The following is a 27029-nucleotide window of genomic DNA, read 5'->3' on the forward strand; positions in this document are numbered from 1 at the left end:
CATGGAGAGCTTCTCTCCCCAATCCTTCCCAGGATTCATTTAGTATGGGTGCTGCTTCCCTCTAGTGGGAAAAAGAGGATGTTGCTAAATGATTTATGCACAGGCAGCTACACACACACGCACACACACACACACGCAGACACACACATACACACACACACATGTACACACATACACACACACGCACACACACATGTACACACACGCACACACATGTACACACGTCACCTGTGCCTAGATTAGGAAATCCTACTCTGCATTGTTTTTGCTTTTTAACTTATAAAGAAATGAATTTATGTAGGTCATAGTTAAGAGGGTTTAAGACTTAGCTTATGGAGATTACTGGACTTAGCTCACTCTTTTTCTTTTATATTTTTGAGATTATAATATAGTTAAATCATTTTCCCTTCCTTTTCTCCACACACTTCCATATACCCCTCCTTGCTTTTGTTCAAATTCATAGCCTCTTTTTTCATGATTGTTACTGCATTCACATATGTATATACATATATATTCCTCAGTATAACCTAATGTGCATGTATTGTGTTTACTTGGATGTTTGTCTTCAGTGCTAACCACTTGGTGTGCTCTTTCATGGGGAAGACTGTTTGATTGCCTTTAGTTCTGTGTGTAGGGTTGAGGGCTCCTGGGCCATTAGAATATCTGTTGTTGTTGTTGTTGTTGTCTTTGTTTGTTTAGGCAGCCCTGTTTGTGAGAGTTCATGGGTGAAGCTTGTGACATTGCTAGAGACACAGTCTCAGAGCAAACTCCCTGATCCACTGGGTCTTAGAGTTTCTCTGACCCTCCTCCATAATGTTCCCTGAGCCTTAGGTACAGGATGTGTTTGTAGATGTATCCACTGGGACTTGACTCCACAACACTTCATCTTGATTGGTTATATTTTTCTGTAGTGGTCTTTTTTCTGTTGCAAAGTAAAGTTTCTTTGATAAGGAGTGAAGGCTACACATATCTCTGGGTATAGGAACACTTATTTAGGATGTAGTTAGAGATTATGCTGGTTTAGTAAAATGGGAGTTGTAGATTCTCCTTAAAGATCCATGACTTTGTTAGCCCTGGGTAGTTGGCTTGGTTTCTAGTACCAGGCGTGATTTGCCTCATTTGGGGGGAAATGTCTTAGGGTTATTGAGGTATCTAGTTGTTGTTGTGGTTCAAAGATGTCATGGCTGGGTAGAACTATTGGTTGCTTCCTCCTTTTACAAGCATGTAACTTCTGGTACCATGAACACTAGTCCTCAGTAAGGAGACATTCAGGTCAGTCCTATCAGCTCGGCTTTGATGGGACCTAATGGTAGGTGACATTATAGTATCAGGACACATACAGTTGGGAGAGATGACAGAATGGTGCAGAAATCAGAGTGGAGAGAACCAATCTTGCTCTTTTGTAACTTACTCTTGACACAATAATCAAGGACAAGAAATTTAAAACACCATACCCATAAAATAAAAATTAAAAAAAAAACATGGAAGCTGGGCATGGTGGTGCACACCTGTAATCTCAGCACTGGAGGAGGCAGAAGCAGGCAGATCTTTGTGAGTGTGAGGCCAGCCTGGTCTACACAGCCAGTCCAGGACAGCCTGGGCTACACAGAGAAACCTTGTCTTGAAAAACCTAAAAAAAATAATAATAAAATAAAAAATAGATCCCAGGCTGGGTGGTGGTGGCGCATGCCTTTAATCCGAGCACTTCGGAGGCAGAGGCAGCTGGATCACTGTGAGTTCGAGGCCAGCCTGGCCTACAGAGCGAGTCCAGGACAGACAAGACTACACAGAGAAACCCTGTCTCAAAACAAACAAACAAACAAACAAAAATAAATAAAATAGATCCTAAAGTTTCTATGAACATATAAAAGGCTGTGAGTGGCTAAATCAGTCTTAAGGAAAAAACAAACTAGTGTTAGAGTTGTCATAATACTCATATCCAATTATACTGTATTCAGAAACAGGAACAGTGTAGTACTGTCACAAAAATAGGTAACCCAGTGGTTTTGGGTTTTCAAGACTACCCCACTATGTACTCTAGGTTGGCCTAGGACTTGCCACAGTCCTCCTTCAACCTCCTTCTGCTTTGATAGCAGGCATGTGTCACCAAGCCTGATTTATTACTCTGTTCTGAACATTTAATTTTGAAGATGAGGTAAGTTGAACTAGATGATTAGATGCTATTTTAGGTTAAAATGTTAGTGGACTATTAGCACGTGTATATTGTACTTTAAATACAGACTAACCAACATCTCCAGATGGTTTGACTATCGGCAGATCTCTTATGATTACATTCTAGTGAACCTGGGTTTCTCTACAGCATTAAAAATGAAACTACTCTTGTTTAATGAGTGGATCATGAGCAGAAGAGTCTAGTAGGGTGTTAGAGTAGTTTACAGAGAGGGCCTGCTTTGGACCTCTGTACTTGAGGATTAGTCTTAATGACAAAAAGGGTTAATTACGGAGATGTGCAGTTTCTTCCGCATCTAAACTGCTTTCCTCTTATCTGCCAACAGGTACCACTGTCGCTGCTCTAAAGTTGTTTAAGAACCTACCTGTAAGAAAGCAATTTTATTCAACAGCTAAAAAGTGTAAAGAGGAGCTAAAAAGTGTACAGGATCTTCTCATAAGCTATGGGGTCCTTAAACCTGACATAAGGATTATGTTTGTACATAATAAGGTGAGCATTATTATATTTTGTAAGGAATTTTTGTTGCAATGTAAGAAGAGATGGTATAGACTGTGTAAGTCCATTTGATGCATGCCATGGAGTGGACATTTGCCATATTACACAACTCTACTTTATTTGTGGAAAATCTTTCCCCAATGTGATGATAGTAGGAGACTAGGCCTGTGGAGGTGATCAGATCATGAGGAAAAAGCCCTCATAGAGTGGACTTGAAAAAGAAAGCAAGGGAGCCACTCTGTCTTTGTCACTCGAGGACAAGGAGAAAGAACCAGGAGTTGGCCTTCATCAGAAACCAGATCTATTAGTACCTTGATCCCAGTTTTCCCAACTCTCATAACTATGAAAAATTATTTTTTTCTTGTGCAATTTGTGGTATTTTTTTGACCAACTTAGTGTATATACCGCCCCCCTCAAAAAATTTGGTCCATGTCCTTCCAGTTTTGTCCTTAGTATATGAGGACCACTGAAGACCTATGGGACGTCTACTAGAACCTTCCACCATATAGTGCCTGCCATCAGTGATTCCCAGAGATTGCACCCAGGAACAGCTCTGGAGCGCGTCCCTGAGACAGGAGATATATAACGCAGGGTGGTGCTTTCTCCCCCTTTGAGACCTCACCATGTGGCCACGCCTCTCATCTTCCAAGGTTGTTTAATATTTCTAATGGCCACTGTAGCTTATTTCCTTCTAGGGGAAAGAAAGGCTCTTATCCTTTCTGGACATTCATTTTCCCTTGATTCCACATAAGCACATTGATGTGGTCAATAGATGGAGAGCAGATTCACACAGTAGGAGATGAGGAGTGGGGAATTAACATTTAATGAGGATCTGCATGGCACCAGGATGTGTGTATGCCGGTGCTTCAGACGGTGGTGGTCCTCACAGTACATGCAGATGAGCTGGCAGTGTGGCAACTGAACTCAGAGAAGTCTAGTGTGCTGCTTAGAATGACACAGCCAGTAAAGTGTCGAGTGGGATTGGACACCTGACATACCGTGGGGAACAGATTCTTCACACTCGGCTGTGTTCTCTTCGCATTTTACTCTTGTGTAATTCCTCTCCATGTGCTAGAATCCTTGCCGTAACTGAAGTAAACAATATCACCTGTATTTATATGAGGAGCTTAAAGCTCAGAGTGATAAATGAATTCGTTCAAATTTAGTGAGTGACTGTGTTCAACCAACCATAACCACAACAAAATATTTCTTTAATTATAACAGTATCTTATAATATACATTATAATTATATGATTTCATTATTTTCCCTCTTCCCTTTCCTGCCTCCAAATCCTTCCTTAGACCCCTCCTTTCTGTCTTTCTAGTGCTTTGTCTCCTTTTTCATTGTTACGTGTATACATACATATATATATGTTATATATACATGTGTATACATATATATTCCTAAATACATGTTCTTCAGTCTTACTTTAATTTTTGCAGAAGAATCTTTATATTTGTGTGATTTGAAATGTTTATGATCAAAATCTTTAGTCATCTTAAAAAAGAAAAAATTAAGAAGAGTCGGCCACCTGTTCCTGCTGGCAGAGAGCTGTACCAGATGACACCTTCAGACCCTTCCAGCTCCGCTGCGCTGAGGCTCCTGAGGTCGTTGATGGACAGGGCCTCATCCTGCTAAAATAACTTGTGACCTCTGCATCCAGAGGGCACTTAGCAATTAGAAGTTAAATGTCTCCAAGTTAAGAAAAGATCAAGGTCAAAGGAAACATAATCAGGAAGGGAAGGCTGATTACAAACTTAAGACACTAAGAGAAATAAGAATTACATTCATAACACAAACATGAATACAACTTAAGAAAATAATTTAAAGAAAAAAATAAAAGAGATAAAAGCAGGATAGTGGAAGTGCACATAACCATAGAATCTGATAAGATGGAGATTCTTACTCATTTAGAATTGGGCATATGTCTTCTAAGTTTTCAGGTTTATGTAATTTTCTTAACCAGTGTTGAGTTATCAGGATAGGCATTTTCTTTTGAGAATGGAAAGAAGCATTTTTATAGTATGTTATATTTTATTATTGGGCAGGGGAGACACATCTTCTGAAATTACCTGAAGCAAGTTCAAGTCCTTCTGTGGCTTTCAGTCGTTTCAGGGGCCGTTCAGGTCCCAGCATATGTGTTGAGAATGCATAACATGAGCGTGGTAGGTAGCATGGCTAGCCGTTATACCACAGTCATGGACTCAGTGAGATGAGCTTTCTGCCTTCAGACTTGTTTCCATCAGCACACATCATTGCTGTCCTTTTTAAAAATAGTACTACTATGCTTAAAAAAAAAAAAAAAAGCTAAAATACATTATTAAGCCTTCCACATGGTATTGACATGTTTGCTCAGTCTGTGCACTGAACCCTGCTCTGCTCTCAGCTGGTCTTTTAAACATGTTCCCTTCCATCATTCTGTATTTCTGTGAAGAATTTTCGTCTTTGTCTAAAATCTAAATATAATGATATATTTTCTGCATTAGAAGCAAACAATCATATTGCACATAATATGAGAAGTACTCTTGCTATTTTCATAACTTGGATTAGCTGGTGTTCCCTCTTTTTATGAAGGTTTAACCTGCCAAGACATTCTCTGAATACTGATAATGTTGATGTTCTTGCCAATATGGTTATGTTAGAAAGAAGTATTTTTCTTCTTTCATCACCATGTTCCTTGAAAGCATATTGAATAATGAGACAGCCAAAGTGGATTCAGCGAGTTTATTTAAAGTAAATATTATTTGGAGAATTGCTAGAGCCCTTTCTGAGACAAGCACTACAGTTTGAGGTTTAGGTAGAAGGACTGAGTCCCTCTGCAGTCCTGCTCTGTGTGCCTTCCTTGTACATTAGTAAAAGGTCACTGCTGATTATTGCATATAAACAAAAACAATTTTGTAGATCATTAGTTTAGAATATGTTATATTAATGATTTCTAATGAGGGCTACTTTGACTTCATATTGCTGATTTGTGAATGCTTTCTTTATTTTTCCCTCTGCTGTTATGTCTTTTTTTTTCTTTCTTTTTCTTTTCTTTTCTTTTCTTCTTCTCTAATGCAGTACATCTCAATGGCAGCCCCCCCCTCCTCCCAGCCACCTCTGTGCTGCCCCCACCTCCCCTCTCCATTTCCTCCTCCATTTCCCTTCAGAAAAGAGCAAGGATATCAAACAAACATGGATAACAAGATGCAATAAAACTAGAGACAAACTCTCATGTAAAGGCTGGATGAGGCAATCCAGTAGGAGGAAAAGGGTCTCATGAGAAGGCAGAAGAGTCAGAGACACCTCCCACTCCCACTGTTATGAGTCCCACAGAAACTGTTAGCTAAACAACCAGAGCATTTTTGCAAAGTGCCTATCGCAGACCCATAGGCTCCGTGGTTACAGCTTCTGTCTCTTATCCTCCATGAGCTCTGCTTATTTGATTCTGTAGGCTATGTTCTCCTGCTGTCCTTGAGCACTCTGGCTCCTACAGTCCTTCCTACCCCTCTTCTGCTGGGTTTCCTGAGCTATCCCTAATGTTTCGCTATGGGCCTCTGCATCTGCTCCCATTAGCTGCTGTAGGAAGTCTCTCAGATGATGTTTGGGTTAGGCCCTGATCAATGAGTCAATGAGTATAGCAGAATATCATTAGGAATCATTTCATTGTTGTTAGTGATTTTTGTTCTTTTTTAATTTTTTTTTCTTTTTCTCAGTTTTGTCTCTGAGCCATCTTCCTTCTAATTCCTGCCCCTCCAGGCAGGGTTTGGCATGGGCTCCCTCTCATGGCTTAGCCCTCCTTAGACAAGTCATTGGTTGGCTATGCTCCACAAGCTCTGAGCCAACATTGCCCCAGGCTCATCTTGCAGTCAGGACAGACTGTGGGTCATAGGTTTTGTGGCTGGGTTGGTGTCCCAGTCCCACCACTGGGAGCCTACCCTGGTTACAGAAGATGGTCAGTTAAAGCTCGAATCCTACATTCCTAAGAGTTCCTGCTAGGGTCACCCTCTTAGGAACCAGGAAGTTTCCACTTTACAAGTCTTCCACATTGTGTCCTAAATGCCCACTTGTTCCAGTTTTCCTCTCCCTCCATCTCTTTCCCCCCCTACCTGATTGCTCCTGTTCCCATTGCCACCTGCCCCCAATACACCCACAAAATCTATTCTATTTCCCCTTCCAAGGGACATCCATGTGTTGCCATTCTCCCCTTCCCGTGCCCCCTTCCCCTCCAATTCTTCCTTGTTACTTAGCCTCTCTGGTTCTGTGGATTGTAGCATGATTCTCCTTAAATAGGCGATGTCCACTTATAAGTCAGCACATGCCATGCATGTCTTTCTGGGTCTCTGTTGCCTCACTCAGGCTAGTTATTTTCTACTTCCAGCCATTTAACTGCAAATTTCATATTATTTTCTCTAAAAGTTATTACCATGTAAATACATCACATTTTCTTTATCCATTCTTAGGTTGAAAGACATCCAGCTTGTTTCCAGTTTCTAGCTATTATGAATAAAGCAACTATGAACATAGTTGAGCAAGTGTCCTTGTGGTAGGGTAGAGGGTCTTTGGTATATGCCCAAGTGGTATAGCTAGGTCTTGAGGTAGATCGTTTCCCAATTTTCTTAGACACCTCCATATGAATTTCCATGGTGGCTGTATAAGTTTGCACTCCCACCAGCAATGGAGGAGTGTTCCCCGTGTTCCACATGCTCACCAGCATGTGCTGTCATTTGAGTTTTTGGTCTTACCCATTCTGACAGGTGTAAGATGGAATCTCAGAATCATTTTGTTTGTATTTCCCCAATGGCTAAGGATGTTGAGTAGTTCTTTAAGTGTTTCACAACCATATAAGATTCTGCTATTGGTAATTATCTATTTAGATCTGGTCTCTGTTTTTGTTTGGTTTGGTTTTTAGGGTTTTTCTAGACAGGGTTTCTGTGTAGCCTTAGCTGTCCTGGACTCACTTTGTAGACCAGGCCGGCCTTGAACTCACAGAGATCTACCTTCCTCTGCCTCCCGAGTTCTGGGATTAAAAGTATGCACCACTATGCCCGGCCTTGTCCCCTGTTTTCTAATTGGATTGTTTGATTTGTTGATGTCTAGTTTCTTGAGTTCTTTATATATTTTGGAAATAAGCCTTGTGTCAGATATAGTCAGGGAAAAAATCTTTTCCCATTCTGTAGGCTGCCATTTTGCCTTAATTGATGATGTTTTTTGCCTTGCAGAAGCTTTTCAATTTCTTTTCTTTTTTTAAAATATATTTTATTAATTTATTCATATTACATCTCAATTGTTATCTCATCCCTTGCTCCTCCCATTCCTCCCTCCCTCCCATTTTCCTCTTACTCCTCTCCCCTATGACTGTGAATGAGGGGCCTCCTCCCCCTGTATATGCTCATAGGGTATCAAGTCTCTTCTTGGTAGCCTGCTATCCTTCCTCTGAGTGCCACCACACCTCCCCCTCCAGGGGACATGGTCAAATATGGGGCACCATTGTTCGTGTGAAAGTCAGACCCCACTCTCCACTCAACTGTGGAGAATGTCCTGTCCATTGGCTAGATCTGGGTAGGGGTTCAAAGTTAACTGCACGTATTGTAAACTCTGAAGAAAGAGATTGAAGATAACATAAGAAGGTGAAATGATATTCCTTGCTCGTGGATCAGTGGATCAGGAGAATTAACGTAGTAAAAATGACCATCTTACAAAAGCAATTTACAGATTCAATGCAATCCCTATCAGAATACCTACACAATTTTTAAAAGACATTGAAAGTTCAATTCTCAACTTCATATGGAAAAACAAAAAACCCAGAATAGCTAAAACAATCCTGTACAATAAAAGATCCTTCAGAGGAATCTCCATACCTGATTTCAAGCAACAGTAATTAAAACAGCATGGTATTGGCACAGCAATAGGATGGTTGATCAGTGGAATCGAGTTGAAGACTCAGAAATGAAGCCACACACATATATGGTCACTTGATTTTTGACAAAGAAGCCAAATCTATTCAATGGAAAAAGGATAGCATCTTCAACAAATGGTGCTGGTCTAACTGGATGCCTACATGTAGAGAAATGCAATTAGACCCATATCTGTCACCATGCACAAAACTCAAGTCCAAGTGGATCAAAGACCTCAACATAAAACCAGAGACACTAAGCTGGTTAGAAGAAAAAGTGGAGAAGAGCCTGGAACACATTGGCACAAGAGACAACTTCCTGAACAGAACACCAACAACTTTTCAATTTCATGAAGTCACTTATATTAATTGTTGATTTTAGTGCCTGTGCTATTGGTGTTCTGTTCAGAAAGCTGTTTGCGATGCCAGTGCACTCAAGGCTGTGCCCTACATTCTCTTCTATCAGGGTCAGTGTATCTGGTTTTGTGTTGAGGTCTTTGATCCACTTAGACTTGAGCTTTGTGCAGGGTGATAAATATGGATCTATTTGCGTTCTTCTACATGCAGCCATCTAGATAGACCAACACCATTTGTTGAAGAAGTTTTGGGTTTTTTTTTCCAGTGTGTATTTCTGGCTTCTTTATTAAAAAAAACAAAAAAAAAGTCAGGTGTCCATAAGTGTGCAGAATTACATGTGGGTCTTCAGTTCGGTTCCACTGATGAGCATGTCTGTTTTTATGTCAGTACCATGCAGTTTTTATTGCTATAGTGCTGGAGAAAAGCTTGAGATCAGGGATGGTGTGTGTGTTGTGTGCTGTGTGCGTGCACACGCTCCCCTTCTTTAGATTTTGCTACTGTGAGATTATTTCCTGCATTTTCATGGGTGTAGTTATTTGGGTGGGAGTTTTCTTTCTAGTTTCTTCTGTAGGGCTGGATTTGTCATGGAATACCTTGTTTCCCCCATCTATAGTGATTGAAAGTTTTGCTGGGTGTAGGAGTCAGAGCTTGCATCTGTCGTCTCTCAGAGTCTGCAGGACATCTGCGCAGGTGCTTCTGGCTTTTAGAATCTCGTTTGAAAATTTGGGTGTGATTTTATTAGGTCTGCCTTTATATGTTACTTGCTCTTTTTGCTTGCAGCTTTTAATATTCTTTCTTTATTCTGTGTGTTTAGTGCTTTGATTATTGTAAAGTGAGGGAACTTTCTTTTCTGGTCCAATCTGTTTGGTGTTTTGTATGCTTCTTGTATCTTTATAGGCATCTCCTTCTTTAGTTTTTTTTTAAAAGAGAATTTAGGAAAATTTTCTTCTATGATTTTTGTTGAAAATATTTTATGGACCTTATATCTAGGATGATTCTTCCTTTTTGTCCTCTTTCTCCTCCTTTTCTTCTCCTCTTCTTCCTTCTTCTTCCTCCTCCTCCTTTTTCTTTTTCTTCTTCTTCATTGTTGTTGTTGTTGTTGTTGTTATTATTATTATTATTAATTAGGTTTGATAATTTTATGGTGTCCCAAATTTCCTGGATGTTTTATCTTCGGAATATTTTTCATTTAACTTTTCTTTGATGGATATATTTATGTATTCTATTGTATCATTAATGTCTGAGATTCTCTCTTCCATCTCTTCTACTCTTTGATGATGCTTGTATTTATAGTTCCTTTTTACTCACCTCAATTTTTCATTTTCAGAATTTCCCGAGTTTGTGGGGTTTTTTTTATTGCTTCTATTTACATTTTCAAGTCTTGAACATTTTTATTTATTTAATTCAACTGTGTGTTTGTTTTTTTCTTGACTTTCTTGACTTACTTTAAGGGATTTATTCGTTTCCTTCAATGTTTTGGTTTGTCGTTTCCTCACTTCTTTAAGGATCTTTGTCATACTCATAAAGTTGATTTTAAGGACCTTTTCTTGTGCTTCAGCTGTGTTGGAATGTTCGGGGTTTGGTGTAGTAGGATACCTGGGCTTTGATGGTGACACAATGCCCTAGCTGTTGTTGATTGTGTTTTTAGCCTCTGGGTTTGTGTCTGGGATTATAGGTTTAGTTGCCTATTTCTGGGTTTCTTTATTGGATGGGTGTTTTGTTCCTTGCCTTCAGTTTCCTCTTTACTTATGCCTTTTTTGGCTTGTGGCTGAATAAGGGGTCTCCACCAAATTGGGGTGTGACTTTTGGTATCTGGTATGGTCACTTGTTGAGCAGGAGTTCTGGTGGCCTGTGGCTTGGTGGGTCAGGGAGGGTTCATTTGCCTGAAGGACCTAAGAGAGTGCGGGTGGGGGTCAGCCTATCTAGTGAATGCTTTTTTAAAAATATGCTTGTATTTTTCAGTTTTGTTTTGAGCTGAGTTTTCATTTAATTTTACATTTCTGGAGATAGAACCCGGGGCCTTATTTTGTCTGTGTGTGTCTGGGTTTGTGTGTGTGTGTGTGTGTGTGTGTGTGTGTGTATGTGTGTGTGTGTGTGTGTTTCTACTACTGAACTGCATTCCCAGCCCTGAATTTGTTTTTATTTGAAACCCACACATACTGCATCAGCTGAATGATTTGAATGATACAGAGTTTTTATTGTTACGGAGGAGAGTGATGAGACTTAAAGTACAGTAGCTTCCCTTCTATTCTCACCTGTGTGCCACGTGATAAAAGCCTTGTAATGCGTATCTGCAATGTTCATTTTGCAATCCTTGTCCATTTTGTCCTATATACTGTGAGCCTATCATTCACTCGCCAAATATCCCACCTTTGTTTCCACTGCGCTATAGGAAAGTTTTGTTGCAGCTGTCACCTCCTTCCTCCCTCATCTCAGCCAGAGTTGTAAAGCAGTATGTGCCAGATTACAACTCAGAATCCATGGGTGAGGGGCACTTACATAGCTGAAGAGGGTAATGAGAGTTTGAGTGATTAGCTAATGTTATCTTTACATTCTGTGGAAGCTGAGGGGGAAAAAAGGTGACTTCATGTGGGATATACAGATACACTTTAGAGTCAGGCTTGGAGCTAGGCCACAGCAGGTGAGCATCTAGCAAGTGCTTTGGCTGAGTTGGAGCTGCTACTCAGAGGTATGTTGTATGTTGGCATACGGGGATAGAGTTTTCCCCTGTGTGGAAGTTCTTCCTGTTCTGAATAGGTAATGCAGCTCAACTGTTAGGAAGTACTGTAGAGTCACACTCTGATTTGATTGAAGCCTAGAAGAATTAAAGAGAATAAATTGTAACCCTTATTTGCAATAGGAACTCATTTCTGTACTACTTAGCAAATGGTAAAGAGGCTCAGTCTTTGGGGAAAAAAAATCCCTGTGAATAGCAGACTTTATCTAGTGTCTGTTGAGAGTAGCTTTCCAGAGGCCTTCAGTGAGAAGGTCAGATACAAGTCCAGAGCCGTAGGGTATGGGACTGGGTCTCTCATCTTCACTAGCAGACATCAGTAATGAGCTCAGGACCTGCCATGCCTCAATGTGCAGGTGGCAGATGACACTTCCAGAACTGTAGAACTCAGATACTCTGCTGCAGCCTCCTGCCGAAGCCAGCCTTGAATGAGTCACAGCTTTGGAGCCACCAAGACCAAGTTCATCGTGTTTCTCTCCATGCCTGTGTGTCAGATAGCATAGGACACAGTCATCCCTGACTGCCCTGGATCCTGCTTTGTATACCAACTGTTGCCTTTTCTAGTTCTTTCACACTCCCCCTTCTGAAATGCCTTCTCTCACAGGCAACAGTAAGTAAAATTTCTATGCCTTTAGCCTGTCTTTGGTCACCGTTTGCTATAACTGGAATACAACTCTCTTGGAGGACTCTTCATCCCCGCCCCCCCCCTCGCCCTTCCTAGTGGCGCCTGATTTATTTCATGTAGTCTTCAAGCCATTATGTCTCATTGCTGCTTCCAGAATACTCTTTCAGGTACAGGGTCTTACCTTGGAACCCAGACTGGGACTCAAACTTTCTATCCTCTGCTTCCACTTCTTCAGGGTTGGGTATAAAGCCGTGTGCCCCAGGACAACTCAGACCATTTTTTCCTTCCTGTTATTTTTTTTAATTCTTAAAACTTTATTATTTAATTATACTTACTTAAAAAACAAAACAAGACATGAACTCTATTTGGTTGCTCCATAGCCTAACGACAAGGGAAACATGGTACGACTAACTTATTTGATATCCAGATATTTTACTATGACAGGTAATATCCTTCTTTACAAATGATTCTTTGACTGAATCTCCCATAATTGCTTAAAGAGAAATTCCTAGAGTACCAAAGTGCATTGAGTATTTGTAAGCCACAGATACATTGTACCAAACTGCCCTCCAGGAAGATGGAGCCAATTTACAATCATACAGTCCCTTTTCTTTTCTTTTCTTTCTTTATTTAATTAATTTATTCAGATTACAACTCAGTTGTTATCACTTATATCCTTCCATTCCTCCCTCCCTGCTCCTGTCCCCCTATTCCCCTCTCCTAGGTCTATGACTGAAGGGGACCTCCTCCCCCACTATATGGTCATAGGCTATCAAGTCTCATCTTGGTAGCCTGCTTATTCTTTTTATTATTATTAATTTATTTATATTACATCTCAATTATTAGCCCATCCCTTGTATCCTCCCATTCCTCCCTCCCTCCTGCTTCCTCCCTGCTCCCCTCCCCTATGTCTGTGACTGAGGTGGACCCCCCCCCCCCCTATATATGCTCTTAGGGTATCGAGTCTCTTCTTGGTAACTTGCTATCCTTCCTCTGAGTGCCACCATGCCTCCCCATCTAGGGGACGTGGTCAGAGATGGGGCACCAGAGTTTGTGTGAAAGTCAGATCTCCTTCTCCACTCAACGGTGGAGAATGTCCTGTCCATCAGCTAGTCTGGGTAGGGGTTCGAAGTTTACTGCCTATATTTTCCTTGGCTGGTGCCATAGTGTGAGGAGGACCCCAGGACCCAGATCTGCCTGTCATACAGTTCCTCTTGTAGGTTTCCAGGACCCTCTGGATCCTTCTCTTTCCCCATTCTCCCAGGCTTCTCTCACCTAAAGTCTCAATAGGATGTCCTCTCCTCTGACCCACTTTCCTGGTGAGTAAAGTTTTTCATGGGACGTGCCCCTTGGACTAGTGTCTCGATAAAAGTGAGTATATACCATTTAACTCTTTGTGCTTGTGGGTGAACTCACTCATTGTGATAATTTCTAGTTCAATCCATTTCTCCACAAATTACTGAAATTCCTTGTTTTTAATAGCTGAATAATATTCCATAGTGTAAATGTACCACAGTTTCTTTATCCATTCTTCTACTGAGGGACACTTAGGCTGTTTCCATGTTCTGGCTATTATGAATAAGGCAGCTATGAACATGGTTGAGCATATGTCTCTGTTGTGTGGTAGAGCATCTTCTGGGTATATTCCAAGGAGTGGAATAGCTGGGTCTTGAGGAAGCCCTATTCCCAGTTTTCTGAGAAAGTGCCAGATAGATTTCCAAAGTGGCTGTACTAGTTTGCATTCCCACCAGCAATGAAGGAGTGTTCCTCTCTCTCCACATCCTCGCCAGCATGTGGTGTCAGTTGAGTTATTGACCTTAGCCATTCTGATGGGTGTAAGATGGAATCTCAGTGTCGTTTTGATTTGCATTTCTCTGATGACTAAGGAGGTTGAGCATTTCTTTAAGTGTTTCTCAGCCATTTGATATTCCTCTGTTGAGAATTCTCTGTTTAGTTCTGAGCCCCATTTCTCAATTGGGTTATTTGGTTTGGTGGCGTTTAGTTTCTTGAGTTCTTTATATATTTTGGATATTAGACCTTTGTCAGATGACGGGTTGGTGAAGATCTTTTCCCAGTCTGTAGGCTGTCACTTTGTTCTCCTGACAGTGTCACCTGCCTTACAGAAGCTTCTCAGCCTCATGAGGTCCCATTTATTAGTTGTTGACGTTAAGGCCTGGGCTGTTGGTGTTCTGTTCAGGAAGTTGTCTCCTGTGCCTATGTGATCCAGGCTCTTCCCCACTTTTTCCTCTAACTGTGTTAATGTCTCTGGTTTTATGTTGAGGTCTTTAATCCACTTGGACTTGAGTTTTGTGCATCGTGACAAATAGGGGTCTAATTGCATTTTTCTACATGTAGACATCCAGTTAGATCAGCACCATTTGTTGAAGATGCTATCGTTTTTCCATTGAATGGATTTGGCTTCTTTGTCAAAAATTAAGTGACCAAATGTGTGTGGATTCATATCTGGATCTTCAATTCGATTCCATTGATCCACCAGCCTGTTGCTGTGCCAGTACCATGCTGTTTTAGTTACTGTTGCTCTATAGTACAGCTTGAGATCAGGTATGGAGATTCCTCCAGAGGATCTTTTATTGTATAGGATTGTTTTTGCTATTTTGGGCTTTTTATTTCTCCATATGAAGTTGAGAATTGATCTTTCAATATCTTCAAAATATTTTGTAGGTATTCTGATACGGAATGCATTGAACCTGTAAATTGCTTTTGGTAAGATGGCCATTTTTACTATGTTAATTCTCCCAATCCACGAACAAGGTAGATCCCTCCATCTTCTGATGTCATCTTCAATCTCTTTCTTCGGAGATTTAAAGTTTTTTTCAAATAAGTCCTTCACTTGCTTGGTTAGGGTTATTCCTAGATATTTTATATTGCTTGTTAGCCTGCTTATTCTTTCTTTGAGTGCCATCAGGCCTCCCCACCAAGGGGAGGTGGTCAAATATGGGGCACCAGAGTTCATGTCAGAGTCAGTCCCCACTCTCCACATAACTGTGGAGAATGTCCTGTCCATTGGGTAGATCAGAGTAAGGGTTCGATGTTTACTACTTGTATTGTCCTTGGTTAGTGCAATAGTTTGAGCAGACCCCCCTGGGCCCCAATCCACCCATCGCGATGTTCTTCTTGTAGGTTTCTAGGACGCTCTAGGTCCTTCTGTTTCACCCATCTCCTGTATTTCTCTTACCTAGAGTCTCAGTAGGATATCCTCACATCTATCCCAATCTCCTGGTAAGTGAAAACTTTTGTGGGATATGGCTTTTGGGATAGTGCCCAATTACAAGTGAGTATATACCATGTGAGTCTTTTTGCTTCTGGGTTAACTCACTCAGTATGATCGTTTGTAGTTCCATCCATTTGTCCACAAATTCTTGTTTCTTTATCCATTCTTTGACTGAGGGCCATTTTGACTATTTCCAGGTTCTGGCTATTAGGAATAAGGCATACAGTCCCTTTTCACGCTCACATTTATTCGTTAGCAGTGGAGGGAAGTGGATGTTCTCACCGGTCTTCACTAATAGAGAGAAATGAGACTGATGGGATCTTGGGCTTTGTTTCCTTCCATTTCTGCAGGCTGTTGGCTCTGCTCCTGTGTCATGGAAGAGTCAGGATCTCAGTGGAGTCTCTAACAGTGCACTATTTATTACCACATGTTCTTCCCAGGCAAAGGCATGAAGGCTGCATCTTTCCCGTTTTATTTAAGCAAAATCCCCCAAAGACTGGAAGTAGACGGTCTTTTTATGGCAGCCATGCTGTTTTAATGTCTTTCTGGTAAAACAGAAAACTGGTCCATGTTCTTTAGGTTACGGAACATTTCTGACCATTCCATTGACCCTATTTGAGGTATGGTAGTAAGGAGTAAACTTTTTTTTGTTTTTTTGTTTAGTTTTGTTTTGTTTTTTTTGTTTTTTTTTTTTTTTTTTTTTTTTTTTTTTGGTTTTTCAAGACAGGGTTTCTCTGTGTGACCTTGTCTGTCCTGGACTCACTTTGTAGACCAGGCTGGCTTCGAACTCACAGCAATCCACCTGATTCTGCCTGCTTGGACATTCAATGCCATTCAAAGGGGACAATAGTCACAACTGAGCAGCCTCATTTCAGCTCCTGTGCAGGGAGCTTTATATTCCGTACTTAGGGTGTGGACGTTATTAATATGACCACAGTTCCAGAGGAGGTGCTTGCTAAGGAGGCTGGAATTTGTTATGCCAGCATTGCCATGGCAACGGATTAAGACTGTTAGAAGGAGCATGAGGAAGCAGTGTCAGTGGGTGGGGTTTTAAAGACCATGAAAGAAAATGCCAATAAAACCAAAAGTTGTGTGTGATGGCACATGCCTTTAATCCCAACACTTGGGAGGCAATACGTTCATGTGTGCATCTGCTTTGTTAAGCAGTCTGGCTCTTTCCAGAGGCTCTTTTCTACTTGGCTTCTAGGTCAGCCTTCCTTTATCTATTCTGTGTTTCCCAGTCCTCTCCCACCCCAAAACTTTAAAATATTTACAATCCTAGTATTTACTTCTTGAACTTGCTTTTCTACAGATACTCATCTCCCTGTTATGCTTACAGTTCTCATGGCATTAGTATGTATTATACATTGATAACTCCCACGTTTATACATTCCTCCTATAGCTGCCATGAGCAGCTCCTGGGTCAGTCCAGTCACCACGCCAGTGCTTTTCTCACCTCCCACCTCTCCTTCCAAGTGGTTTTTCTGCCGCTTTCCATGAGAGGTAAGAACTCTCTTTTTCCAGTCAGTGAACAAAAAGCCTTAGGATTTCAATAGTAAAATCCAGAAGTCTGCGTTCAAAAGATGCATGCTTTCACCATGCCTGGACCACGCGTGATCCTGCCATCATCACCCTTTACCTAGATTCTTGTACAATGTTCTAATGTGATCTCCTTGTTTCTCCCCCTTTTACATTTTTTGGGGGGTGGCAGCACCAGGTAGACCTGAGTGCTCAGAGGATTTTCCCTTGCACTCTGAAAGCCTCAGGGTTTACACCCTCTGGGACTCTTCTCTAGCCAGCACACTCTTTCCAGCTCCTCAGAGTCTTTCTTGGTGAGGGCTTCCAACATATTTTGGGAAGCCCACCAGAGATGACCACTCAGGCAGTTTATAGCCAACTGTAAGTATCCTAGCCATCAGGGACCACACCCTCAGGTGTTTGAGACCCAAGTATAACTCCAAGTGTTTAGGGTAAGGGTTTTGTTTTGTTTTAAGTCAAACCACATCCAGATTTCTCACAAAGCAGCTGCAGGGGAGATTTTGCACTAGCAAGCAATTTAACAGAAGATAAGATAAGCTGTTTAGCTGGAGGGATTCTGCACAAGAAATTCAGATAAGTTAGCTAGGGCATCATGACCTTCAGTTCCTAAAATAGAGTTCGGTAATTTTCCCCAGGATTTTCTATCAAGGAGATCAAGTTCTAGTTAGACCTAGCAAGAATACAAGATAGAGGAGCCTCTGCAGTCTTGTCTTATTATAATATCAATCAGAGAGGCCAATAAACTCTTTGTTTGAAAAAATAGTAATAATAATATTTTAGATGTTAAAGGCCATAGATTTTTCAGACCTCTGCAGAACTCTTCTGATGTTACACGAAAACAGCCATAAACCATAAAACATTGCTTATAGAATTGAATAGTCAGTGGCTTGATTCAGCCCATAAGAGCTTGCTGACCTCCAGAGAGCTGTTGGTTACTGCCAAGTTGTGCATGCAACTATTATACCCTTACAGATATGCCTTGCTGGTTGTTGGTTTTGTTTATAAGTATAGCAAAGGCAAATAGGACTATTGGTTACTTCCATGAAAGCAGTTCTCAGTGAGGAGGCTTTCAGGTCAGACTGAGCTGGGATCCTTAGGGTCCTGTGTCCCAGGTACATGGCATCATCTGAAGTGGGGACTTAACCTTGGGAATAATCTTGGACAACCCTAACCAATAGGGTTTCTCTCTCTCTGTCTCTGTCTGTCTGTCTGTCTGTTTGTCTCCCGTAACAGTGAATAAAACAGTTCCTTTTTCTTCAAATCCTCTCTAGCGTTTGTTGTCAGGTCTTTTGTTATCTTTGCCATTCTGATTTGGGTAAGATGAAATTTCAGTGTTATTTTGATTTCCAGTTCCTTAATTGTTAGGGACAATGAACATTTTTGAGATCTTTTTTTACCCATTTCTATTTCTTTTTTTGAGACCTCTGTTCAGATCCCACATCTATTTTTTTTGAATGGGTGAATTATTTGTTTAACTATTTGTTTTAGTTCTTTTGGATATTACTCTTTTTGTACAACTGGCAAAGAGTCTCTCTCCCCTGTGGGCTTCACATGCACTCAATTGATTGTTTCTTTAGCTGTGAAGAAGCTTTTGATTTTATGGGGTCTCAGCCTCAATTCCTAGGTGAATGAGGTCATATTCAGATAGTTCATTCCAGTTCTGTATCATTGCTTATTTTTTTTCTACCATATTCAATGTTTCATGTTTCACGTTGATGTCTTTGATCCATGTAGAGTTATTTTTTGTGCAAGATGGTAGATACAGGTTTAATTTAATTCTCAAAGAAAGCTTTTTAATTTTATATAATCCCAGAAATAATACTTTTAAAGTGAAATTTTTGCCACACAAGTAGAAAGTTTTTGTTAACTAGGCAGATTGATGGGAATCAACTGTAGGGTAACTATATTTATTAATCTCAAACCTTACCACTGATTAAAAGCCATACAAAAACAGTGAAGTGCCACACTGTTGGGATATTAGCCTGCCTGTTTCATCACAAGCTTCATCTTCAGAGTTATGGAGAAGAGTGGTTGCAGAGAAGAAAAAATGGTTCAGTAAGAATAAAAAGTACAGGGAAAAATCACATAGGATTACAAACCAATAGAAGTCTGATTTAAAGTAAGACTTTATGTGGAGCTAGAGACAGGAGTTAGTAAGTAGCAGCTGCCTTAGCGTCTCAAGATTAAATAGCTGATCAGGAAGGCTGGCATGACAGATTCTGTTTGAAAAGCTTTGAGCAGTACAGATAACATTGAGACAGAGCAGAAAATGACTTCAGTGTGTCCTGCTTGGTGGTGGCAACATACAATTACTGACTTTAAGGCTTAGCAGTCAACTTTGTGAGACCAATTGTAAATATTTGCCTCTGCTATGTGCACAGTTTTAAAGGTAACTTTTATTCTCCTTTCTCAACTGTTTGCGAGGCAGATTGCCTCCTTCTCCTATCCTGGGCCTAGAATGTTTTCAGCTTCTGAGACTTACTGCTTAATAAGGTCGCCTTTGCTGAGCTTTCTGAACCCTTACTGTTCTTTCTGAGCTCTGGGCTAGTCGGTTCAACTCAGCTGTTCTGGCTCACTTTTCTCCCAGCTGACTTACTTAATCTGGCTTCTCTCTTGGCCCAGAATTACTCTGCTTGGCCTCAAACTAACTCTAACTCAGCAATCTAATCTTCTGGCTTCTTCTCTTTTTCTGGCTTGTTCTATCTACACTTGAGTTCTCTCTCTCTCTGCAACCCATATCTCTATTATTGTCCAAGTAAACCTGCCTCCCCTCGTTGTAAAATTGCCTCTTAAGCAGCATACCTTTTTTCTCATGAGAGTTGGGCATATCCTATTCTGTCAAATATACTCTGATTTCATCACCTTTTCTGCCACTCAATTAGACATCACTTTCAAACATGGGTGCTTCCTTCTGCAAACTAACTTTACCTTCATTTGGGATTAAAGGCATGTACCACCATTCCTGGACCTAAGCTTTTCTTTACCTGATACTTGCTCTATACCAGGCTGGCCTTGAACTCAGATCTGTTTGCCACTGTCTCCTGTATTAAAGGTGTGTTTGTATTCTTGCCGGATCACACAGATCTATAAGATCATTGGACATGATCTATTGCCAGCTGGATCACACAGACCGAGAAGGTCTTTATATGTGATCTCTTGACAGAACTGCCTTGTTCTAAATTAGCATTCCTCTACATGCAGTCTCCTAGTCCTGCAGCTTTGTGTCCCTCCTGGTGGGTTGCTATGGAGTGCTGTCACTAGAGACTCAGGTCAACTGTCTCTACCTTATTGGTCTTGGAAACAAAAACTGCTATAGAAATTAATGTAACATGAGGGCTCTTATAAAAACTCACCTCCAAAATCTAAAAGTATGTTGGTTTCTTTTTCTCTTCTCAGTGTGTTCTTTAACATGTTTAATTTGCTTCTTGTTAAATAGTTTAGCAATGACTTAATTGAAGTGAAACCTTGAGCCAGTAAATATAAGAAAATTTGCTTTTTCTTACTTAATACAATGAGTAAATATATGAATCAAATTTAGAGCTAGGGATGTAGCTCAGCTGGTAGAATGCCTATCTTGAGGTTGCTCCCTAGGCCCGATGCCATAAAAACTGGATATGGTTTTATATGCTTGTAGGCATCAAGATCGGAAGCTTATGGCCAACCTTGGCTATGTACTGAGTTGGAGCCAGTTGAGCTCCATGAAGACAGGAGACACTTGTCTCAAAAAAAAAAAAAAAAAAAAAAAAAAAAATCACTTTACTTTAAACTGAATTTTTAAGTCTGAATCTCCCTCCCATATTGCCTATGAAAGGACATGTCTTTTATACATTGAGACAGATTTCTAATTATTCTTTTTGTCTTTTATCTGATAGGGAAAATAAAATCAAAACTTTAATAATTTTAATATTAAGGACAATATTAAATGATGCGAACTATAGCCCTATCAAAACTTCCCACATCCTCCTGTTCATCTTAGAAAAGGTTTACTACTGTGGCATTGGATGCATACACTTTTAAATTCTTAACGTCTGTGTTTCAGATACAACAGCTAGGGATAGAGGAGCATGTCAGCGGTTAAGAGCATCTGCTGCTCTCTCAGAGGACCTGAGTTCAGTTCTTAGCACCCACATTGGGCAGCTCAAAAAAATCCTTGTCACTCTAGCTCCAGGCATTCCAATGCCTGGTGGCCTCAGTAATCCCTTGAACTGGACATGCACATTTCTCCCTACACACATACTGAAAAATTAAATTTCTTAAGTACAGCAATTGCATTTTATATAGATGGTACCTACTTTTATTTTTTTAAGAAAGGGTTGCCTATGGTCAGAGGTATTTTTTATGTGTACTCATCACCTTCACAATTGAAGCTTACTCTTTAAATCCTTTTGTAATTTAGTTTTCTTCAGTGTATGTCAGTGAAGTTGGGATGGGGACAAGATATATTTGACTAACTTAAACCAGCCTGCAGACAGAGCGCATGTAATAATATATTCCTGATGGGTGCTTTTGCACTGTCATCAGACTGGCCAGAGTCAGATCCTGACTTGGCACACCCAGATGCCCCGGCTCTGCATGACCTAGATAGGAAACATATGGAGGGGTGTGTGTTTATTTTTAGCATATCTTAAGCTTTCAGCCTAATGGCAAGATATACAGAAAACTTGAGGAAGTGAAAGAATTGTCTCTGTACAAGAGTAGTATAGATGATCTGGAACTAAGGCTTTTATTAAAGATATGTTAAATTTTCAGTTTCTTCTTTAATAGTGGATTCTGTATTGAAAACAAATATTGCCTGGGCAAGATTGGAAGCTTTGCTTGTCGACAGATGCTTATATTATTTGTTGCTAGGCCAAATGATAGTAAATTTAGACAATGACCCTAAATTAACTCCCTTGCTGGGACACGGCAGTTCATAGTAATTCTGTGTAAATAGTAAAGCCCGTGATTCAGTATTCCCAAGCTGCTAGCAGTGTTCACATCACAATAAAGAAAATCACATTTCGTATTCTTCTTGTGTTCCCCAGATTTTCAAGAACTAGTTTCCTAAATAATTTTTTATGATCACTTCAGGAAACTCCACAGTGAGACAGGAACCTCAGAGTTTATCAGCAGCTGAGATTTATTCAGGAGGCAGCACTCTCATATAAGCCAACGTCAACAATATGGTGCTCGCAGGCTTCATAGTACAATCCAAATACAGCTGACTAGCATATGTTCTTCACATTTTTAAACATAAGATAGTAGGGACATAACTCAGGATTTGCCTGGTACATCTCAACTCCCTTCAGTTTGGTCTCAGCAGACAGAAGGAAGGTGGACGGAGAGTGAGGAGAGGAGACCAAAGAAGTCAGTTCTTCATGCCAGGACCAGAGAACTGATGCAGCTCTATGGAGAAGGGGTGGGGGTGGGGGAGTGGGGGTTGGGAGGGGGGATGCAGGGTCTGTGAGTAAGATTTCATTGTGCATCTGTTCGTTGTGGGACATTTCATTCTCATACAGCTGCAGATTACCCAAAATCTTTTACCTACGTTTTGTTATTTAGAATATTGTCCCTTCAGTCACCATTGTGGCTAGTATAAAAACTGTGGCTATCATAGCAGCAGCCAGCATTTCTTTGTTGTTTTAGAGGCTTAATGCACAAAAAAATTATATGCTAGTCAGCTGTGTTGGTCTGATGAAAAAAGCCCCCATAGGCTCACGGGGAGTGGCACTATTAGGAGGTGTGGCCTTGTTAAAGGAAGTGTGTCGCCGCAGATTGGCTTTGGGTTTCAGTGTTACTCTCTCTTCCTGCTGCCTGTCAGCCTAGATGTAAAACGTTCCTTCTCCAGCACCATGTCTGCGTGTGCCACCGTGGTTCCTGCCATAAAGATAATGGATTAAACCTCTGAACCTATTAGCCGGCTCCAACCAGATGTTTTCTTTTTTAAGAGTTGCTGTGATCCTGGGCTCCTTACAGCAATAGAAACCCTAACTAAGACATCAGCCCTCAGAACAAAGGTACCATATGACCCACTGCTTATGCCCTACTTACACAAGAGCGATAAAAACACACCCACACAAAAGCATCACTGTGTAGAGCAGCATCAATCATAATGGTTCAAACTGAAGACAACCCCCAGTAACCATATGTTTATGAAAGAATACATCAGACATGTGTCGTCTGGAAAAGGACGGGGCTGTACACCACTCGTGAGATTTCAGAATGTTGTGCAAGGTCCTCATAAAACTCTACATACTGTCTTACTCCATGACACTCAATACATAGGCAATATGGTGAAGACAGTAGTGATTATGGAGAGATGAATAGGAAGTCATTGTTAATGAATATGACATTCCTGTTTGGAGTGATTCAGTTTCCTAAAATTGTGTAAGTGCTACAGATCTGTAAGCATACGATGTAGTAAATTATATCACAGTAAACTGTTCTACTTGATGAAAACAAAAGTTGCTACACATTTCAAGAAAAGTAGCCAAGTCTGTAATTATCAGCAGGCATACAGTAGGATGACCAGCGCTGAGAACAAAGCTAACAAGGGGCTTTTCTTTAGAAAACTTCAATAGATAATTCCTGAGAGCAGTGAGTGCTTCTCAACTTTCGCATGCTCCTCGTGCTGTGGTGACCCTCCAAACATAAAATTATTTTTATTGCTACTCCATAGCTGTAATTTTGTTTCTATTATGAATTGTAATGTAAACGTTTGTTTTCCAGTGTTCTTAGGCAAAAGAGTGATTCAACTTCAAAGGGCTTGAGACCCACAGGTTGAGAACCAGTGCTTTAGTGCCTCGTGTGGAGCCCTGTGCTGCTCTAGATATCAGGGACTCAACAGTGGCCAAGCGCGGTACATCATTTGCCTTTAGCTGACGAACTTGTTCTAGTGGTGTGCTGTGTGGCTGAATGGTGCACTTGACACCTCAGCTTCTCAAGCCAGAGCCTGAGAAGCCTCCACAAGTCTTTTCTTCAGCACGTGAAGACACCTCCTCAAAGAATGCCTCTTTCATCTCCTTTAGCTTGCCTCGCTGTCTTTTTTCTCCTGCTGGCATGTTGGTTCTGCTATGTGTCAATTTTAATGTCTCAGCTTGCAAGGGAATTGCCTTTAAAATCGATAAGTAAGTGAATAAATGGGCAAACTAGAGTGTGCCCATTTGTAAATGTTGTTTTCTGGCCTTGTGTTCTACTGTCTTTTCGAGAATGGAAAGCAACCAGACCACAGCTAGCATGGCAGAAGCCGCAATTCCCAGAGAAGTAAGGGACATCTTGTGAATGAACTGTATTCATTTCTCATGCCCACTGTCAAAGCTGGGAGTCTCTGCATTGGGTAAATACAGTAATGGAGGTTTGTTTTGTTTTTGTTTAAGTCATACTAGTTCTAACTTCAGATCTCACTAAATCAGTCTTGCAAAATGTCCACATCTGGTCATGTTTTGTTCTTAATTAAGATTGTTCCGGTATTAAACGTAAGAAACTGCCTTGGGCATGCTGTGCTAGGCCGGTCATACCTTTGCTCTTGTGCACCTAGCTTCACTTCCTGCCTACTCTAGATCTTCATGCGCTTGCGTAGACGGTCCCATCTCTCAGCAGTGTGCTACCTCTGTTTTTTACATATGCCTAAATTTATTTAAACAGTAATTGGAAATTCCATAGCAGATCCTACGGCCACAAATGATAATTGTCAAAATGCTTTTCTCAGTCAAACAGTTTACAGTTTGAAGGATTCTTTAACTCTAGAATTGCTTCCTAAGTTACTGCTTTCTTTGACTAGAAAAAAAAATTGGAATATGAAAAATAGGTTTAGAGCCAAAAAGGAAAAAAAGGGACAAGGGAGTAAAAAAATTGGTTCTGTGACTTACTGTTTCTTTGACAAAATTGATTTCCTTGAGCTTTGGTTTACTCATCTACTGGAAATGATTTTGAAAATATATGGTAGTTTATGGATCAGAGGTACCCAGCAAGCAGTGAATTACTCTGTAACTGTAACTGTCTGATGGTGTAAATAAGACTCTGGGACTCCCTTACATGCCTGAGTCATTGATCTCACACTGTGGTTGTTCTTTGAGGTCCCAGAAGAGCTCATCCCTTCCCTCCTGTTTGTACCATGCGAGATGCCAGGAGGATGAGCTCCTGACTGTGTGGGCGCCTGGCCTTCGCCAGGACTCCTGACTGAATTGCTCTGTGCGATTTTGTTCTCTCTCCTCTTCTGTTTTCCGTTCTCTTTCCATTCTTTTCTTTGTGTACCCTGTAATAAACTTCTCCATTGTTACAGTTTTCAAAAACAACCATAGAATTTCCCACAGAGTGTACAAGTTTATTGGGTTGTCAAAGTCTACATTGGATTGAGAAGCGAATTTTATTTATGTTGTTTCAAGCAGCCACATTTAACAGAAATTTAAGAACTTCTTTATATTTTACTGGTTCTGTTTTTCTAGACAACATAGACAATGAAAGACTACCTCTGCTGGGCACCATCTGGTAACTGTGTCTTATGTATCAGTCAAACCTTGTTTTAAACCTTTTCTACAATTCTTAAATATGTAAACAACTATATTTCTATTACTCAAGTAGTAATATCTTTTAAAATGCATTCACACACACATACACACACACACACACACATACACACAAACACACGATGAACTTTACATGCCTCAGGCCTCCACACTAATATACTATTGTACTTCCTCCTGGCCAAGTGTGTTACCATTCTGCCTCCAGTATTGCCTATCACAGTCCGAGCTCCTGAAGGACGTACCTGACTGTGTTGTTTGACCACTACCCAAATTACTGCAGTTTGACCTGCTGTGCTTCTAGAACTGTGGCCACTCTCCTTACTGTTGAATACATCTTTGTTGCCGCAGAGGCAGAACTGCTTGCTGCAGAAGAATGTTGTGTGTATAAACTTACTGTTGATGGTCTTCATGCCCCATGGCCACTTCTGTTCCCTCCCCTTCCCACCCCCAGTCCCCAGGATGCTGACAATGTTTTCCATAAGCTCTTCACGCACAAGGGACTGGACGAATACTAGTTGAATGGATGGATGTTTTCAAAACTGTCAGTTTCTCGAGTGTTTTCTATTATAATTGCACACAGCCACCTTTGGTCTTGTCTCTTGACAGTATCTACTTACAATATACAGTAGTAAAAGAGAATTACTCACTAGCAGAATTTATGTAAGGTTCGGTTAATTATAAGTTCTCAGTTTATGAGAGGTAAGTCACTTTAAATTACAATTTTGTTTTCAAATTTTGCACAGCTGTTTGGCTGTTTATAGCAATCCTATAGCATAGCTATCAGCCCTGGAAGGGTGGGAAAAAAATCTTACTAAGTGACACAATTTAATTGTAAATACACTTTGATGTATCTATTCTGTGGGTTAGAGACAGTATTTTATTAAATAGTAAGGACAAAACTGAGAGGCTGAGCAGGTTATATGTTTCTACATGTTCAATTTAAGATGTAGAAGCAGGCTTTGTTCTTTCAGACCATAGCTCATGAGTCTCTTCTGAGCGACACAGAAAACTGAGAATAAATGCTAAATAAGTAAACCCTAAGCTTTTTCGTTTACTAAATATTAATTATACTAAAACATACCTGTTTTTCTTGTCCCTAGGCAATTATTTGGCAGAAAAGTAGAGTAGCAGATCACAGGATGGCTCTCATGTCAGTTCTGGGAACTGCTGTGATGGGCAACATGCAGTCTGTGCAGCACCACTGTGAAGAGTCTCAGGTAGGCAATGCGATGGCCTTCTGTGGTCCCCACTCACCAGTGAAGTGGTAAGGATGTTTTTAAGATCAAATCTATATGTAGGGCAAACCACAAAATACAAAGCCAATTTTCCCAGCCCTCGTTTTCCTTTTATTTACATTTTTTATGGATATTAATTTTTAATTTAGAATCTTCTCTTTACATTATCTTTTATTTCTCTTCCTCAGCCTCAATACATACTCAGGTTGCCTCCTGTTGGTCGTTCAGCTTTAGATAAGGC

The 27029-nt window shown here is 40.6% G+C and overlaps 1 protein-coding gene across 2 annotated transcripts in view; it reads left to right on the forward strand.

Annotated features, from left to right (window-relative positions):
- Pms1 (PMS1 homolog 1, mismatch repair system component) overlaps positions 1-27029 on the forward strand; it is a 99547-nt gene that overhangs the window by 40432 nt on the left and 32086 nt on the right. Inside the window, exons 5-6 of one of the 2 annotated variants that reach the window (XM_051153781.1) lie at positions 2517-2680; positions 26654-26770. In XM_051153781.1, coding sequence (XP_051009738.1) covers positions 2517-2680; positions 26654-26770 — 281 coding nt within the window. The remainder of the gene's footprint in view (positions 1-2516; positions 2681-26653; positions 26771-27029) is intronic. The other variant, XM_051153780.1, reaches the window with a different exon arrangement.

Source organism: Acomys russatus, chromosome 12 (assembly GCF_903995435.1).
Source record: "Acomys russatus chromosome 12, mAcoRus1.1, whole genome shotgun sequence".
NCBI classification, from domain to species: domain Eukaryota; kingdom Metazoa; phylum Chordata; class Mammalia; order Rodentia; family Muridae; genus Acomys; species Acomys russatus.